The following is a 15950-nucleotide window of genomic DNA, read 5'->3' on the forward strand; positions in this document are numbered from 1 at the left end:
GCCTTATTTGGGTGGTGATTTTCTACAAAATCTTGTACTTTTTCCCACATTTTACACATCTCCCTAATTTCATTTGAGGTGAGGGATTCCTCCGCCTTTTCTCCTCTTCCTCTTCTCCTCCTCCTCTACAGACGAGATGCAGACATAGACTTCTTACAAAATCTTGCAGTTTTGGCCACTGCATACCTCATTCGTACTTCTCGATGGTTTCCTTCTTAACTTCCACCATAATCCTCTCTTCTTCTAACCACCTTTCTTTTCAGCCTTTTTCTGCTGGGAGCCATTGTATACGCTCGCCCAGATGTTGACTACAGTATTAATAAACTCTTGCCATATACTGTACACTGGCAATACGGCAGCAGAGGAAAGGATCTATATCTGTAGGCAGCCTGACCTAGAATGAAACAAAGCGTTCCTAAGCTCACTCTTGCCTGGAAAAGCAAAGGACTGTCCATAGGTGCTTCAAAGTGACAAAAAATACACTAGCACCAATTGTGGGCACCTTCCAATGTCCTGAATAATCACTGATTTCTGCCAAATACCACGTCCTGAAACTGAGCATCTGAGCATGGGAGCTGGTCACCCATGATCCTTCAGAGAGAGAAAGAGAGAGAAGAACCATTGGCTGGTTGTGATCAGGTGACATTCGGCATCACGTACTACTCGTATTGCGTGACCTTGCTCATTTATCAAGTTAAAATTTACTAGAGATGTTTGCTTGTCTTGTGGAATACTCGCAGAACAAGTTACTTTTAATCCAAGGTTTTACTGTATGACTAAATTAATGAGGCCTGTTTTCATAAGAATTTCACTATAGAAATTTCAACTCTTGAACTGTAAGTCAGTACTGCCTTAGGTGCCCAAAAGGAGAAGCTGAATCTGGGGTTTTTCCTTTGCCATTAAGATGAGTCATTCTGTTGAATGGTGTTTCTTCGGAGCCACGTAGCTAGTTCATAGAAGAGGTAGGATTGGATTTCATGTTTTCTGATGCCCATCTAGAGAGTGGGCCATGTCTGAACTAGTGCATTCTTTCATTAACTCAAATAAGAAAAGACTGTCATTTAAAATGGTTTAAAATATACATTTATTAATGATTTAACACTTTCAGGTAAAAGGCAAGTAGCGGAAAATTTTATACCTCAAATCTGTGTCCTGGTTATTGACTCAAGAGTGAATATTTGTATTCAGCAAGAGGTAAAGTCATTTGTTAGATTTTCTTTTAAACCCTAAAAATGAGAAAGTGAAGAAAATATAGTAGCAGTTCATCAAAATGAATAATCATTTTATCTTGGTATTTAATTAATTATGTATTGTATTTCTGCTGTCTTAATTTATTGCCTGAAATGATGAATAAATGTTACCTAAATATTTATTGCATAGTCCTAGCCATCTGGGTTTATGTACACATAGCTCAGATGAAAATAAGTTCAACCATCCAGATATTAGGAGTTCTCAGTATTTAAATCCTAAAAATAACCTGTATTATTATATGTATGTGTGTACGTATAGGTAACCGTAAGAACAAATAATAATTTTGCTTCTTTAGTTCTTAAAATAGAGTAATAGAAAACCTATGTCTTATTGCAAAGAGTAGAACTGGACTCATGGTATATTCTGTTTTTGATAAGTGTAGGTATCATGGTATATTTTATTTTTGATATCCTTGTCATGTTTTTTTGTATTCACTGTTTTATAGTTTATATTCTTTCCTCCACCCTTCTCTATTCCCTGCATAAAATGCTGTGCTAAATAGGCTCCTAAGTTTGTATACCTAGAATATTTCTTTAAATACTTAAATATACACATGTATATATTTATATAACTGAATATATAAAGTTAATGGATTATCTTTTTTTCTTTTCTAGGCCCTAAAAAAAATGAATGTTATGCTTGACAAAATGCCTCAAGACGCCAGAACAATACTCTCTGACCAAGAAATGTTTATTCTCATGTAATAATTTGTATTATATTGCTTTCATTAGTGGTTCAAGTCAATAATTTAAAGGATATTTTACAAGGCTATAGGCAACCATGAGTTGCATTAATAATTAAAACTGATAAGCTGTTTTAGATTTGTAATATAATTTATGGCTATATGTCCTGCAGAGGTCTGTGATACTAGCCAATTGTACATTTTAGTGAAAATTCCCCCCCCAAATACATGGGTTTTCTATTTAATTGATACTAGTTTAGTATATGATCTGTTATTTTGGTTTACAGGAGTAGTATGGGAGAAAGGATTTTAGATGCTGGAGGTAAGTATGTTTTTTTCAAATGTTCATATTTGAAATTATTCAAGATTTATTAATAGAATATAATATCTCCTTAGTCAAAATAACATTAACATTTTAATTTAGTGAGATTATGTGAGGAAATTATAAACTCTGTACAATTGAGCAATTTTTAATTACTAATAAGAAATTAAATGATCTGTATCTATGGGGTTAAAATAATAATTAAGCATGATAATAGGAGTTGTTAAATATAATTTATGCCTGTTGTAGATTTATGAATAATAATTTAATTTTCTAATAGATTTGAATTACTTTTCCTAAGAAATTCCTCAAATAGTGTTTTATATTTGGAATTGGGAGTTTTAATATTTTGGGGACTAATAAGTTTGTTTTTAAACAATGTGTTTATTACAACTCAAATTTTCTTTTGTAAGTTTCATATGAGAACATTTTGATGTAGTGATTTACATATAGAACAAACCACTGGTTAAAGTACTTTGGAATAACTATAAACATAGTACAAAAGTAAAAGATTCTGTGATTTATAGATTATTGTATGAGTTATTTTGCAATTCATAACTCTAATAATGGAATGGCAGAGCCTTTGAATATTTAGGAGTTTCTTTTAAATATCCTGTTTTGGAGAAAAGTTTTACTCCTTTTTTCTGATAGTAAACTTATTATTTGGACTGTGTTCACTTTTGTGATGATGGGATAGATCTAATTCTTATAAAGAAAATGGCAAAAAAAAAAGAGTGAATTACACTAACGTTTTCTTTCTTTCTCCTGCTTGTTCTAATACCTTATAAATGATGACGTGTGAGCTTCTTTTTCACAATTTCAAATAACATGTTAACGATTTTTTTCAAGATTATGATTTACAAGTAGGTATCGTAGAAGCACTATGTAGAATGACTTCAGAAAAACAAAGACAGGAACTTTCATGTCAGTGGTTTTCAATGGATTTTATTGCTAATGCATTTAAAGGAATTAAAGACTCTGAATTTGAAACAGTGAGTAGTATAAAAAAATATCAAATTAACAACAGTTTTTAAAAATCACTCTGCTTTTTAAAAGTCTGTCTTTTTTTTAAAATTAGGATTGCAGAGTATTTCTCAACCTTGTAAATGGCATGCTTGGAGACAAGAGAAGGTAAGCATAATACAGTATTCAACCATTTACTGACAAAGAACTGGAGCTCAAGAGGGAGTACACAGTGTTGAACTTTTAAAATTTATTTGTTGTGTTGGAATGGAAAATGCACAGAGATACTTAAAACAATATCCTATTGTAACACTGTGTAATAAGGTACTACATTGGTAGGATGAAATAATCTTCCACTGGTCTTATTTTACTTCGTACTTTTTAGAGGAAACGTGCATTTTTAGTTAATATTAATAACTTTGAGTGTCTGAAATTGATTTACTATAATTTAGAATTCCATTTGCATTATTATAAAAATCTAGGTATAAATATTACTTGAGCTACCTCCTTTCTCCACGTACTGTAATAAAAATAGACGACAAACAAATACATTTTTTTATAATTAACATACACTAAGGCTAACCTTTCTGAGGTTATCTAATCTCGGGAATGGGCATGAATGAAAGGTAATTATCATAATTATCACTTTTGTTAGTAACAAAAGAATAGTATTTGGAGTTCAGTGTCTTGCACTGTATTTTAGATGCTCAGGATACATTTATTGGATGTGTGAGTTCACATTTACTTTAGGAAACAAAAGACAGGCTGAGGGTTAAGGGCAGGGACTCATGCTATTTGGATTTGAATTATAGTTCTCCTCTTCCTATTCTAATGTTGGGCAAAGTACTAAACTTACTTGTCTCAGTTCCTTAGCTGTAAAATTATACTAACACCTACCTCGTACGTTTGCTGTGAAAATTAAGTTAGATGATCATGTGCTAAGTGCTCATAATATTATCTGCCCAAGAAAGCGTTCTGTGAATTCAGTCTTTTTTTTTTAAGTTTATTTATTTATTTATTTTTTTTGAGAGCGACCATGTGAGCTTTTGTGGGGGAGGGGTGGAGAAAGGGGGAGAGAGAGAATCCCAAGCAGGCTCCACGTTGTCAGTGTGGAGCCCAATGTGGGGCTTGGATCCACTAACTGTGAGATCATGACCTGAGCTGAAATCAAGAGTTGGACACTTAAACAGACTAAGGCGCCCCCTAGGTCATTTTTATCAGCAGTATTATTTATTTCTACTCTTCTTTTCCCACGTAAATCCTATGGGAGCTTCCACTGTACTGAAAGTATCTGCTAAATTAGGAATTTCTACTCTGAGTCGATGGCATGAGAAGTAAATTGGTACACTCACTCGAGTCAGAATGGAAGGTTGAGTAGTATCCTCAAAATAATACACAGAAACAAATTTCCATTAAACTCTTGCTTTAAAATGTAATAAAGAAGGATAAGGGTTGGGCGTCTGCCTTCTGCTCAGGGTCATGGTCTTGCCTCTTGTGGGTTCAAGCCCTGCGTTGTGCTCTGTGCTGACTGCTCAGAGCCTGGAGCCTGCCTTGGATTCTGTGTCTCCCTCTCTCTGCCCCTCTGCCACTCATGTTCTATTTGTCTCTCTCAAAAATAAGTAAACATTAAAAAAAAGTAATAAGAAAGAAAAGATGATTTGATTTCAGTCGTTTTGCCTACTTCCTGATTTCCTTCTGATCCTACATATGCTCTCTATGGCTGGTCAAGATTACACTGTGAAGGCCTATTAATCTTTAGTGCAAACTACTTTTTTATTTCAGGGTCTTTACATTTCCTTGTTTATCAGCATTTCTTGATAAACATGAGGTGAGTTTTGAATTTAACATGTTTTAGTTATTGGATGAATTTTGATACCAGGGTCAACTGAATTACAGCTTATAAATTGACAAGAACATTAAAAATAGTCATAATTTGATCACAGATACAGCTAGTCTAGTCTAGTATTCTGTGTGTGTGTGTTTTCTGAAGTGATATATTTATAGCCAAGGATAACTTAAATAAAAGTCTGTGCTTCAGATTGTCTTTTTTTCCCTTAATCAAGCCCACTAATTGATTTATCATTCATTAATATATTCAGACTGATATTGTTAACCTTTATTTGCACTTGGAATATTTGTGATTTCTTAGAGCTCATTTCTGTGTAAAATATTAAAGAAGCATTTCTTTTGATTGTTTCTAAATTGGTTTAAATGCTCTACTTGTCTGCCCTTTATCTTCCTCACCTTTCTCTTTTCTTAAAAACAAACACACAAACAAAACTGAACCATGAACATAACATAGGCCTCATTTTCTGTTGTTGTTTTTAAAGTCATAGTCTATAACAGTTTTATATATTTGTTTTATTAGTTGAAAATACCTTCAGATGAAAAACTTGAGGAATTTTGGATAGATTTTAATCTTGGGAGCCAGGCTCTATCATTCTACGTTGCTGGAGATAATGACGTAAGCTTTATTCCATCTACCATTTTATATGTTTGTTTATGTATGTCTACAGTGTCTTAATTAAAGAATGTGGATTTTTTGTATGTTTATTTTTCTAGCTATTTTAATAGATTTTAGTATTACCCCATAGTTTTGATGAGCATGGTAACCCTTTAGCAGTTAATTAGAAATGAAAATTATTTTTGATGTTTTATTGCAACAGAAAATACTAAATTTTAATACTAGTTTTTCAATCTAAGCTTTTCAGAAATAAATTACATGTTAATGATATAACATTTAACATTCATATGAACAAGAGTGAAATTTAGAAAAGACACCAGTTACTCAAATACAGAGGCACTCACTTAAAAATATTAACAGGTAATGACGAGTGGTCTTATACCTTCTAAAATCTTCTGTTTGAAAATAGAGAGGGATTGATTCTTATGGTGGTATTTGGAAGAGATTTACTTCTTTATGTGCTATATTAATAGCTATGTTTAAACTTTCCAGCCAGATGGTATATTTTCTACTGACTTCTTTTTAACCTGAGCAGAATTCTTGAGTCATTGTTTCCAAATAGCTATCCTTAATATTTGGTCCGTAGGCAAGCTTCTAGTCCTAACGATATAGTCACTTCATAAACATCCAACTAAGAGTTGATCCGCATTTACTAATCAGATGTGGTTGCGGATACTTTAATGAGGATTTAGTCATTTTAGTCTGCTCTTGTAAAATACTGCTTTTTGTTCCAGGTAAACTATGGATAGACCTTAACAAAATGCTCCTGAAGATTTCCACATTATTTCTTTTTATGTTAGAGTATCTTCATAGAATACTTAATTAAAATTGAGTTCCAGATACTAGCACTGCTTCTCAGGGTCACTGACAGTTTTTATTAGTGTATTTATTCTTTTAGGGTTTGTAGGAATATTTTTAACTGGATTTTTAGGAATGGGATTTCATTTTGGAAGAAGATAGAATAGGATTGATATCGTCCCTACCTTTACTCAGTTTGATGTTATGGATGATTCCAATAAGAAAATAAGCAATTATAGTATGATACATGGTAGGGATAGTATAAAATGCATTTATAAGTGTTAAATCCTGCTGTGTTCCAGATACTGATCTAGAAATGTAGGGAGATTCTTCTTCCAAAACACATATTCAGAATCCCCTCCTTTCTGGATTTCTGTCGCAATAGTACATTCTCCCTGTATTCTCTCTGACTTTCTTAGAATCCATACTCTGTAGAGTGGCTGCTTAAAACCCATCTTTTGTCTCTTTAACATTGTATATGAGGGTCTTTATGATCTGGCCCCTGGCTGTTTCTCTGACATCTCAAGACCATTCTCTATGCTTACTATGTTCCCGCCACATTCATTTTTTTTTTTTTTCCTATTTCTTTAACAAAGATCATGCCCATTTCGGATCTCTCTACTTGCTGGTTCTTCTGCCTAGAAGGTGCCAGATCTTTGCATCTTAGTTTCTTCCCATTTCGGTTTCAGTACAAATATTGCTTCTTTATGGAGATATTCTCTGGTAACTCCATCTAACGTCTAAAGTTGCCTCCCAACCACATTATATCACATTGTCTTGTTTTAATTTCCCTTACAGTAGTAATTGTTGCTTAAAATCATTTTGTTTGTTGTTTGTTTTCCCCCAACAGAGTATAAGATTTATGAAATCAAGGACTTGTGTCTTCTTATTTATAGCTAATCAAGGACTCAAATTTATTGCAAGAATGAGTGAATAGAAAACTCACAGAACTGAAAGATTTATGGTATGGTTAGTACATAGAGTGGAAAGGAGATTGGAAAGAAATAAAGCAGTGTGGAGCCAAAGAAGGGTTACAAGTAGGAAGTAACATCAATTCAAGGAACATTAAGTAAGAAATTACTATGTGCAAGATTTATGCTAGGCACTGAGGCTCACCTTCTTGTTAAAGATTCTTCTGGGGGGGAGAACAGATTAAAAAGGGACAAGACCAGTGGCAGGAGACCTGTGGTAATGCTGGTGAGAAGTCATGCTGGTGTGATCTTGGAAAGTGACAGTAGAGATGGATGGAAATGAATGGATTCCAGGAAGACTTGAAAAGAGATAGAATTGAGCAGACCTGATTTTTCTCTGGCAAAAAGAGAAAGAAGGATTAATAAAGCTTGAGTGGGTGGATAGAGCTGCGTCACAGGAGGATGCGTTCTGTAGCAGAAATAGGGGGAGTTCAGTTTTGCATGTTTGACGTGGAGATCCTTTTGGGACATTCAACAAAGATGTCTGCTAGGCAGTTGGATATACTGATCTGAAGTTCAAGTGAGGGAAGTGTGCACAGTGAAGATTTAGAAGCCATCTATGTATAGATGATAAACACGATCATGGGATGTAATGACAGAACTGGGAACCACAGATACACACAGCATAGATAGAAGGAATGCTAGCCCGAAGGACACTTACAGAATCAGCCAAAAGAGAACAAACTGGAAGGGTGTCATGTTATGAAAGTGAAGAGAAGGGTGTTTTTTATGAGGGTGGAAATGGTGAACAGTGTCAAATCAAGTGTTAACTGACATCAGAACTGGTGATCCGTGAGACAGCAGTTCTATGGAAGCCATGCGGTTTGCGCATTCCTGGAATGTTTGCATGTCTGTGCAAGAAGTCAGGACGCCAAGTCAGGGGAAGGCACAGTAGTCGCTAAAGTGAGATTGGATTCAAAGGAGGGTTTTCGTGAGGTACTTTGTTTTACTTTAAGAATAAGAGCTTTTCCAAACCGATGGCCAGGATGATAGATTAAATAAAAACCAAGGTCGTGGTGCCTGGGTGGCTCAGTCTGTTGAGCGTCCGACTTCGGCTCAGGTCATGGTCTCGCAGTTCGTGGATTTGAGCCCAGCGTCGGGCTCTGTGCTGACGGCTCAGAACCTGGAGCCTGCTTCAGGTTCTGTGTCTCTCCACCTCTCGGCCCCTCTCCTGCTCATGCTCTGTGTCTCTCTGTCTCTCAATAATAAATAAACGTTAAAAAAAAATAAATAAATAAAAACTAAGGTCAAGAGGAAGAGCATACAATGGAGGGAGGGTAGGCAGTGAAGGTGAAGCAAGATGTGCGTAGTGTACCAGGGCCTGTGGAGGCTCGGCGAGGGCACAGTTGGTTTTGTTATACAAGGACTTCTACTTTTTTTTTTTTTTTAAGGACTTCTACTTTTAACCCATATGAAAATGTCCCTAAGATAAAAATTTCTTAAAAAGGAAGGCAGTAAAGCAGGAAGCATCACTGTGGAGTTAGAACCTGAAAATGGCCAGCTGCATATGCCTCACGGGAGCAAGTTTTTTTATACCCAGAGAGACCTGAAACTGCTCGGAGTGTCGGGCAGAAAAGACAAGACCGACCCTTTCCTCCCGGCCCTGAGGTTTTGCGGTATATGGGGCAGCCAGCACCGTAGCCAGAGATGTGGTTGCAGTAGTGGTAGCAGCGGTGGGGCCCTCAGCCTGTGCACCGGTTTCGATCCAGGCCGAGAAGTGGAGGCAGTTAGCAAACAGATGGAGGGTTCAGGTGAATTCCCTAGAATGAATTGTCCCGAACCGCAGAAGGACTGGGTCTGTTTTCCTCACCAGATCAGGGGGAGGTTTTCGGATCCCATCTCTTAGCGGTGGAATGTAATTTTTCCTGTAGCTTTTGTGCATGTGTGAAATCAGTGTTACCCCGTTATACAAATTTTCAGCAAAAGCACTGGGAAGGGAGGAGGGGGAAATATTTCAGCTATTATTCATATGCATTCCGTGTTCGAATCTAAGGACAGTCAATGAGTGGGAATTGATGAATGTGCATGATTTCTCACAGTATTTCAAAGGCAAAATAACAGGATTTGGTAACATTCTTAAAAAGGATATTCTCCGGGGCGCCTGGGTGGCACAGTCGGTTAAGCGTCCGACTTCAGCCAGGTCACGATCTCACGGTCCGTGAGTTCGAGCCCCACGTCAGGCTCTGGGCTGATGGCTCAGAGCCTGGAGCCTGTTTCCGATTCTGTGTCTGCCTCTCTCTCTGCCCCTCCCCCGTTCATGCTCTGTCTCTCTCTGTCCCAAAAATAAATAAACGTTGAAAAAAAAAAAAATTAAAAAAAAAAAAAAGTGAACAAGCAGATTAAATGTGGCCTGTAATGTATTTATTACACAATCAATTGATGGAGCAAGAAATAGGTTGTATCAACTGGTTACTTAGTGGTACTTAATAAAAAATAAACTTGATTGTATAACTTAAAAACTGGTGTTTAAAGAGGGTGTAAAGCAGGGGTAAATTATTTATTTATGGTCAAACCTGTTTTTAAATTTAAGGATCATCAATGGGAAGCAGTGACTGTGCCTGAGGAAAGAGTACAGATATACAGCATTGAAGGTATTAAGCTTATTTTCTACTTGATTCTTATCACATGGCAGTTATATGCTCTCTGGGGTAAAAAAATACTCATGAAAACAAAGTCAACAGTTTCTTGTATTCACATTAATAACAGAATTCCCTGAACCCACATTTCCCTCACCCCCAATTTCCTAACTCCTTTTGGAACTTATTTTTGTTATCTAGTCTAAAACCCATGATCAGTCACTTTATTGTCAATATATTCAAGGCTCTTGCCTTTTTATTCTGTCAGTATGATTAGATCCAGACATCTGGTTCCTGCACTTTTATGACTGGCATTGTATAACATTGCTGGACAAAGTCCTACAACTTGTAAGACTGGCCCCACTACAGATTCACATATCAAGATATATTTTAGTCATTTCAGTGGGGATGTAGTGGTATGTCATGATAGTCTTTTGTTTTTAATTAAAAAAACTTTTTTAATGATTGTTTATTTTTGAGACAGAGAGAGAGAGACAGAACATGAGCTGGGAGGGGCACAGAGAGAGGGAGACACAAAATCCAAAGCAGGCTCCAGGCTCTGAGCTGTCAGCATAGGGCCCAACGTGGGGCTCAAACTCATGAACCATAAGCCGAGTTGGACGCTCAACCGACTGAGCCACCTAGGCACCCCAGTCATGATTGTCGTTAATTGCAAATAACTGGTGACCAGAAATGCTAAGCACTTTTATTATTTTTTTAATTCAAATCCAAGTTAGTAAACCTATAGTGTAATAATGGTTTCAGGAGTAGAAATTGGTGATTCATCACTTAAGTATAACACCCAGTGCTCATCTTTAATGACCATCACCCATTTAGTCCAACACCTCTCCAGCAACACTCAGTTTGTTCTTGGTATTTAGGAGTCTCTTATGGTTTGCCTCCCTGTTTTTATTTTATCTTTCCTTCCCTTCCCCTGTGTTCATCTGTTGTGTTTCTTAAATTCCACATGTGTGAAATCATATGATATTTGTCTTTCTTTGACTGACTTATTTAGCTTAATGTAATACTCTCCAGTTCCATACATGTTGTTGCAAATGGCAGGATTTCAATCTTTTTGATCTCTGAGTCGTATTCCACTGTGTGTGTTTGCGCACACGTATACATACACACACATAATAACACACACACACACATAAACATCACATTTCCTTTATCCATTAATCAGTTGATGGACATGCAGGCTCTTTCCATAATTTGGCTATTGTCAGTAGTGTTGCTGTAAACGTTGGGGTGCATGTGCCCCTTTGAATCAGCATTTTTGTATCCTTTGGATAAATACCTAGTAGTGCAACTGCTGGGTTGTAGGGTAGCTCTATTTTCAATTTTTTGAGGAACCTCCATACTGTTTTCCAGAGTGGCTGCAATAGTTTGCATTCCCACCAGCAGTGCAAAAGGGTTTCCTTTTTGAACACTTTGGGGTGTTCTCTTGCCAACATCTGTTGTTGCCTGAGTTGTTAATTTTAGCCATTCTGAAAGGTGTGAGGTGGTATCTCATTGTGGTTTTGATTTGTATTTCCCTGATGATGAGTGATGTTGAGTCTCTTTTCATGTGTCTGTTAGCGATCTGTATGTCTTCTTTGGAAAAGTGTCTATTCATGTATTTTGCTCATTTCTTCACTGGAATATTTGTTTTTTGGGTGTTGAGCTTGAGAAGTCCTTTATACATTTTGGATGCTAAGCCTTTGTCTGATACATCATTTGCAAATATCTTCTCCCATTCCGTCAGTTGCCTTTTAGTTTTGTTGATTGTTTCCTTTACTGTGCAGAAGCTTTTTATCTTGATGAGGTCCCAATAGTTTGTTTTTGCTTTTGTTTCCCTTGCCTCCAGAGACGTGTCTAGTAAGAAGTTGCTGTAGCTAAGGTCAAAGAGTTTGTTGTTTGTTTTCTCCTCTAGAATTTTGATGGTTTCCTGTCTTACATTTAGGTTTTTTATCCATTTTGAGTTTATTTTTGTGTGTGGTGTAAGAAAGTGGTCCAGGTTCATTCTTCTGCATGTCGCTGTCCAGTTTTCCCAGTACCACTTGCTGAAGAGACTGTCTTTTTCCATTGGATACTCTTTCCTGATTTGTCAAGGATTAGTTGGCCGTACCTTGGTGGGTCCATTTCTGGGTTCTCTATTCTTTTCCGTTGATCTATGTGTCTGTTTTTGTGCCAGTACCATAGTATCTTGATTACAGTCTTGTAGTATAGCTTGAAGTCTGATACTCTACGTGGAAAACCCAAAAGCCTCCACCAAAAAACTGCTGATACTGATACATGAATTCAGCAGAGTAGCAGGATATGAGATCAATGTGCAGAAAGAAATCAGTTGTATTTCTATATACCACTTATGAAACAGCAGAAAGACAAATCAAGGAATCAGTCCCATTTATAGTTGCCCCAAAACCCATAAAACATGTAGGAGTAAACCTAGTTGAAGAGCTAAAAGATCTGTATGCTGAAAACTATAGAAAGCTTGTGAAAGAAATTGAAGAAGACACAAAGAAATGGAAAAACATTCCATGCTCATGGATTGGAAGAACAATTATTGTTAAAATGTCAGTACTACCCAAAGCAATCTACACATTCAGTGAAATCCCTATCAAAATATTACCAGCATTCTTCACAGAGCCGCAACAAACAATTCTAAAATTTGGATGAAATCGCAAAAGACCCCGAATAGCCAAAGTGATGTGGAAAAAGAAAACCAAAGCTGTAGGCATCACAATTCCGGACTTCGAGCGCTTTTACATATGCTTGGTTGTCATTCATATATATTCCTTTGTGACGTATCTGTTTAAATATTTTGTCCTTTTTTTTACTGGGCTGTCTTTTTTTATGTTAAGTTTTTGGATTCTTACAAATATTGTGCATACCAATCCTTTGATAGATACATATGTGTATTCTCTCCCCATCTGTGTCTTGCTTTTTAAGTTTGTTAATGGTGTCTTTAATGAGCAGAAGTCTTTAAGTTTACAGTCCACTTTATCACTTTTTTCATTTGTGCTTATAGCTTTATGTAACTTTTGCCTACTACCAAATCATAAAGAACTTTTGTTTTTCTGTCAGAACTTCGTGGTTTTAGCTTTTATGTTTAGGATTATGATCCATTACAAATGAATATTTGGTTCTGGTATGATACAGGAGTTGAGGTTCATTTTTATTTTTCTATGGACATGCAGTCACTTCTAGGACCATTTGATGAAAAGGCTTTCCTTTCCCCACTGGATGTCATTGATTCCCTTCTTGAAAGTCAGATGACTGGGGCGCCTGGGTGGCGCAGTCGGTTAAGCGTCCGACTTCAGCCAGGTCACGATCTCGTGGTCCGGGAGTTCGAGCCCCGCGTCAGGCTCTGGGCTGATGGCTCAGAGCCTGGAGCCTCTTTCCGATTCTGTGTCTCCCTCTCTCTCTGCCCCTCCCCCGTTCATGCTCTGTCTCTCTCTGTCCCAAAAATAAATAAACGTTGAAAAAAAAATTAAAAAAAAAAGAAAGTCAGATGACTGATAGAAGTTCACATCTTATTTCTTAAAGCCGTACTCCATCCCACAGATCTATTTTCCTTTCACTATGCCAGTCCCACACTGTTTTAATTACTGTAGATTTTTAGTTAGTCTTGAAATTGGGTAGTACAAGTCTTCTAAAATTGTGGGGTTTTTTTTTCAGGAAATTCTAGATCTTTTGTATTTCCATATAACTTTTAGAGTTGACCTACTACTTGCTACAAAAAGCCTGCTGGATGTAGCAGTATGTATGATTGCGATTGTAGTTTGAGAGGGGGAGAGGCAACATTGTGACAATAGTACATATTTCAGTCCACAAACGTGGTATATCTTTACATTTATTCAGGTCTTTAATTTCGCTCCACAGCGCTTTGTAGTTTTCAGTGTAGAAATCTTACACACCCCTTGATGAACTTATTCCTGAGTCTTCAATTTTACCTTATATGATTGTAAATGGAATGAATCTTTAATTTCATTTTCCAAATATTTTCTATTAGTATATAAAAATATAACTGATTTTGCAATACTTACCTCGTATCCTACAGTCTTGCCAAAGTCACTATTTAGTTCCAGTGGTTGTAATGTGGATTCCTGAGGTTATTCTAGGTAGTCAGTCATGGTATCTGCAGATAGAGATAGGGTTTTACTTCTTTCTGATTCTAAGGCCCTTCCTTAACTAACTTACTTCCTTTATTCCTCTCTTCCTTCATTCCTCCCTCCCTTTCTTTCTTTATCCTTCTTTTATTCTCCCCTCCCTCCCTTCCTTTATTCCTCCCTTTGCATTATTGCAATGGCTAGAACTTCTAGTACAATATTGAATAGAAGTGGTAAAAGTGGTCATCTTTGCTTTCTTCCTCATCTTTGCTTAAGGAAGAATGTTGAGTATTTGACCATTAAGCATGACGTTAGCTGAAGGTTTTTGTAGATAAACTTCCATCGGGTTGAGGAAGCTGGTGAGTCTTCACATGTATAAACACACATTGAAACCATTAGGGTATTCAAGTTAGTAAATATATCCAGTCTCCCTAAATGTTCTTTATGCTCCTTTTTTTTTAATTTTTAATTTTTAGGGGCACCTGGGTGGCTCAGTCGGTTGAGCGTCCGACTTCGGCTCAGGTCACGATCTCGCAGTCTGTGAGTTCGAGCCCCGCGTCGGGCTCTGGGCTGATGGCTCAGAGCCTGGAGCCTGCTTCCGATTCTGTGTCTCCCTCTCTCTCTGACCCTCCCCCATTCACGCTCTGTCTCTCTCTGCCTCAAAAATAAATAAACGTTAAAAAAAAAAAGATTTATTAATTTTTAATTTTTAGAGAGAGAAATAAAGCATGAGCACTGGAGAAGGGCAGAGGGAAAGAGAGAATCTCAAGCAGGCTCTACACACAGTGTGGAGCCCAAAACAGGGCTTGATCCCATGACCCTGGGATCGTGACCTGAGCCAAAATCAAGAGTCAGACACTCAACCCACTGAGCCACCCAGGCACCCCTATGCTCCTTTTGATCCGTTCATCCCGTCTCCTACTCTATCCCCAGAAAGTCACTGATGTTTTCTGTACCTTGGATAAGTTTACATTTTCTGCAGTCTCTATAAATAGAATTATACAGCATGTAGCAATTTTTTCTGGCTACTTTCTTTTAGTAATGCATATGTATATACATACATACTTGTATCAGTATATGATGTATTTATGTATACTGTCTATGTAATATATAATATACAAAGTATACATGTAGAAGTATACTACATATTTTACATGACATATATTACACATAATATATACATTTATATAGGACATATTTTGTATATACATTTGTATTTTTTTTTATTTAGCCACATCACATGTATTAAGAGTTTAATCCTTTTTGTTGCTGAATGGTATTCCAGTGTATGGTTTTACTTCAGTTTGTTCCGCCCATTCCCCTGTTGATGACTATCTGGAGTGTTCCCTGTTTCCAGCTATTGTAAAATGCCACTGAAAATATTCATGTATAATTATCTTCACGTATGTGTGATTATATATATGCTTTTATTTCTCCTGGCTAAATACCAGGGAGTGTGATCAAAAGCACAGGTATAGGTTTACCTTTTTCAGAAACTTTTAGACTTGTCCAAAGCAGTTTTATCATTTTACATTTTTACCACCAGTGTGTGAGAGTTCCAGTTGTCCACATCCTTGACGACACTCCGTAGGGTCAGTCTTCCCTCCTTGCCGTATTACGCTGCCGGGAACCTTCAGTACCATGTTGAGTAGAAGTGATGGGAGCCTATGTCTTGACCTAGCTTCTGATGTTAAGGGGAAAGCATTTTTTTCACTATGACCTATTTACGGTGACACTTTCTCATGTGTACCCTCTATCAGACTGAGGAAACTCTCTTTTATTCCTAAGCTGCTGAGAGCCCTCCTTGATAATAAAGAATGTTGGGTTTG

General features: G+C 36.8%; 1 protein-coding gene across 2 annotated transcripts in view; it reads left to right on the forward strand.

Moving 5' to 3' along the window:
* The window catches only part of SYCP2 (synaptonemal complex protein 2), a 67015-nt gene that overhangs the window by 7201 nt on the left and 43864 nt on the right, over nucleotides 1-15950 (forward strand). The window contains exons 6-13 of one of the 2 annotated variants that reach the window (XM_032592550.1): nucleotides 1109-1194; nucleotides 1866-1951; nucleotides 2221-2255; nucleotides 3105-3247; nucleotides 3334-3386; nucleotides 5001-5046; nucleotides 5587-5682; nucleotides 9982-10042. In XM_032592550.1, the coding sequence (XP_032448441.1) occupies nucleotides 1109-1194; nucleotides 1866-1951; nucleotides 2221-2255; nucleotides 3105-3247; nucleotides 3334-3386; nucleotides 5001-5046; nucleotides 5587-5682; nucleotides 9982-10042 (606 nt within the window). Of the gene's footprint in view, nucleotides 1-1108; nucleotides 1195-1865; nucleotides 1952-2220; nucleotides 2256-3104; nucleotides 3248-3311; nucleotides 3387-5000; nucleotides 5047-5586; nucleotides 5683-9981; nucleotides 10043-15950 lie in introns of those variants that run through there. The other variant, XM_030309273.1, reaches the window with a different exon arrangement.

This window comes from Lynx canadensis, chromosome A3 (assembly GCF_007474595.2).
Source record: "Lynx canadensis isolate LIC74 chromosome A3, mLynCan4.pri.v2, whole genome shotgun sequence".
Lineage (NCBI taxonomy): Eukaryota > Metazoa > Chordata > Mammalia > Carnivora > Felidae > Lynx > Lynx canadensis.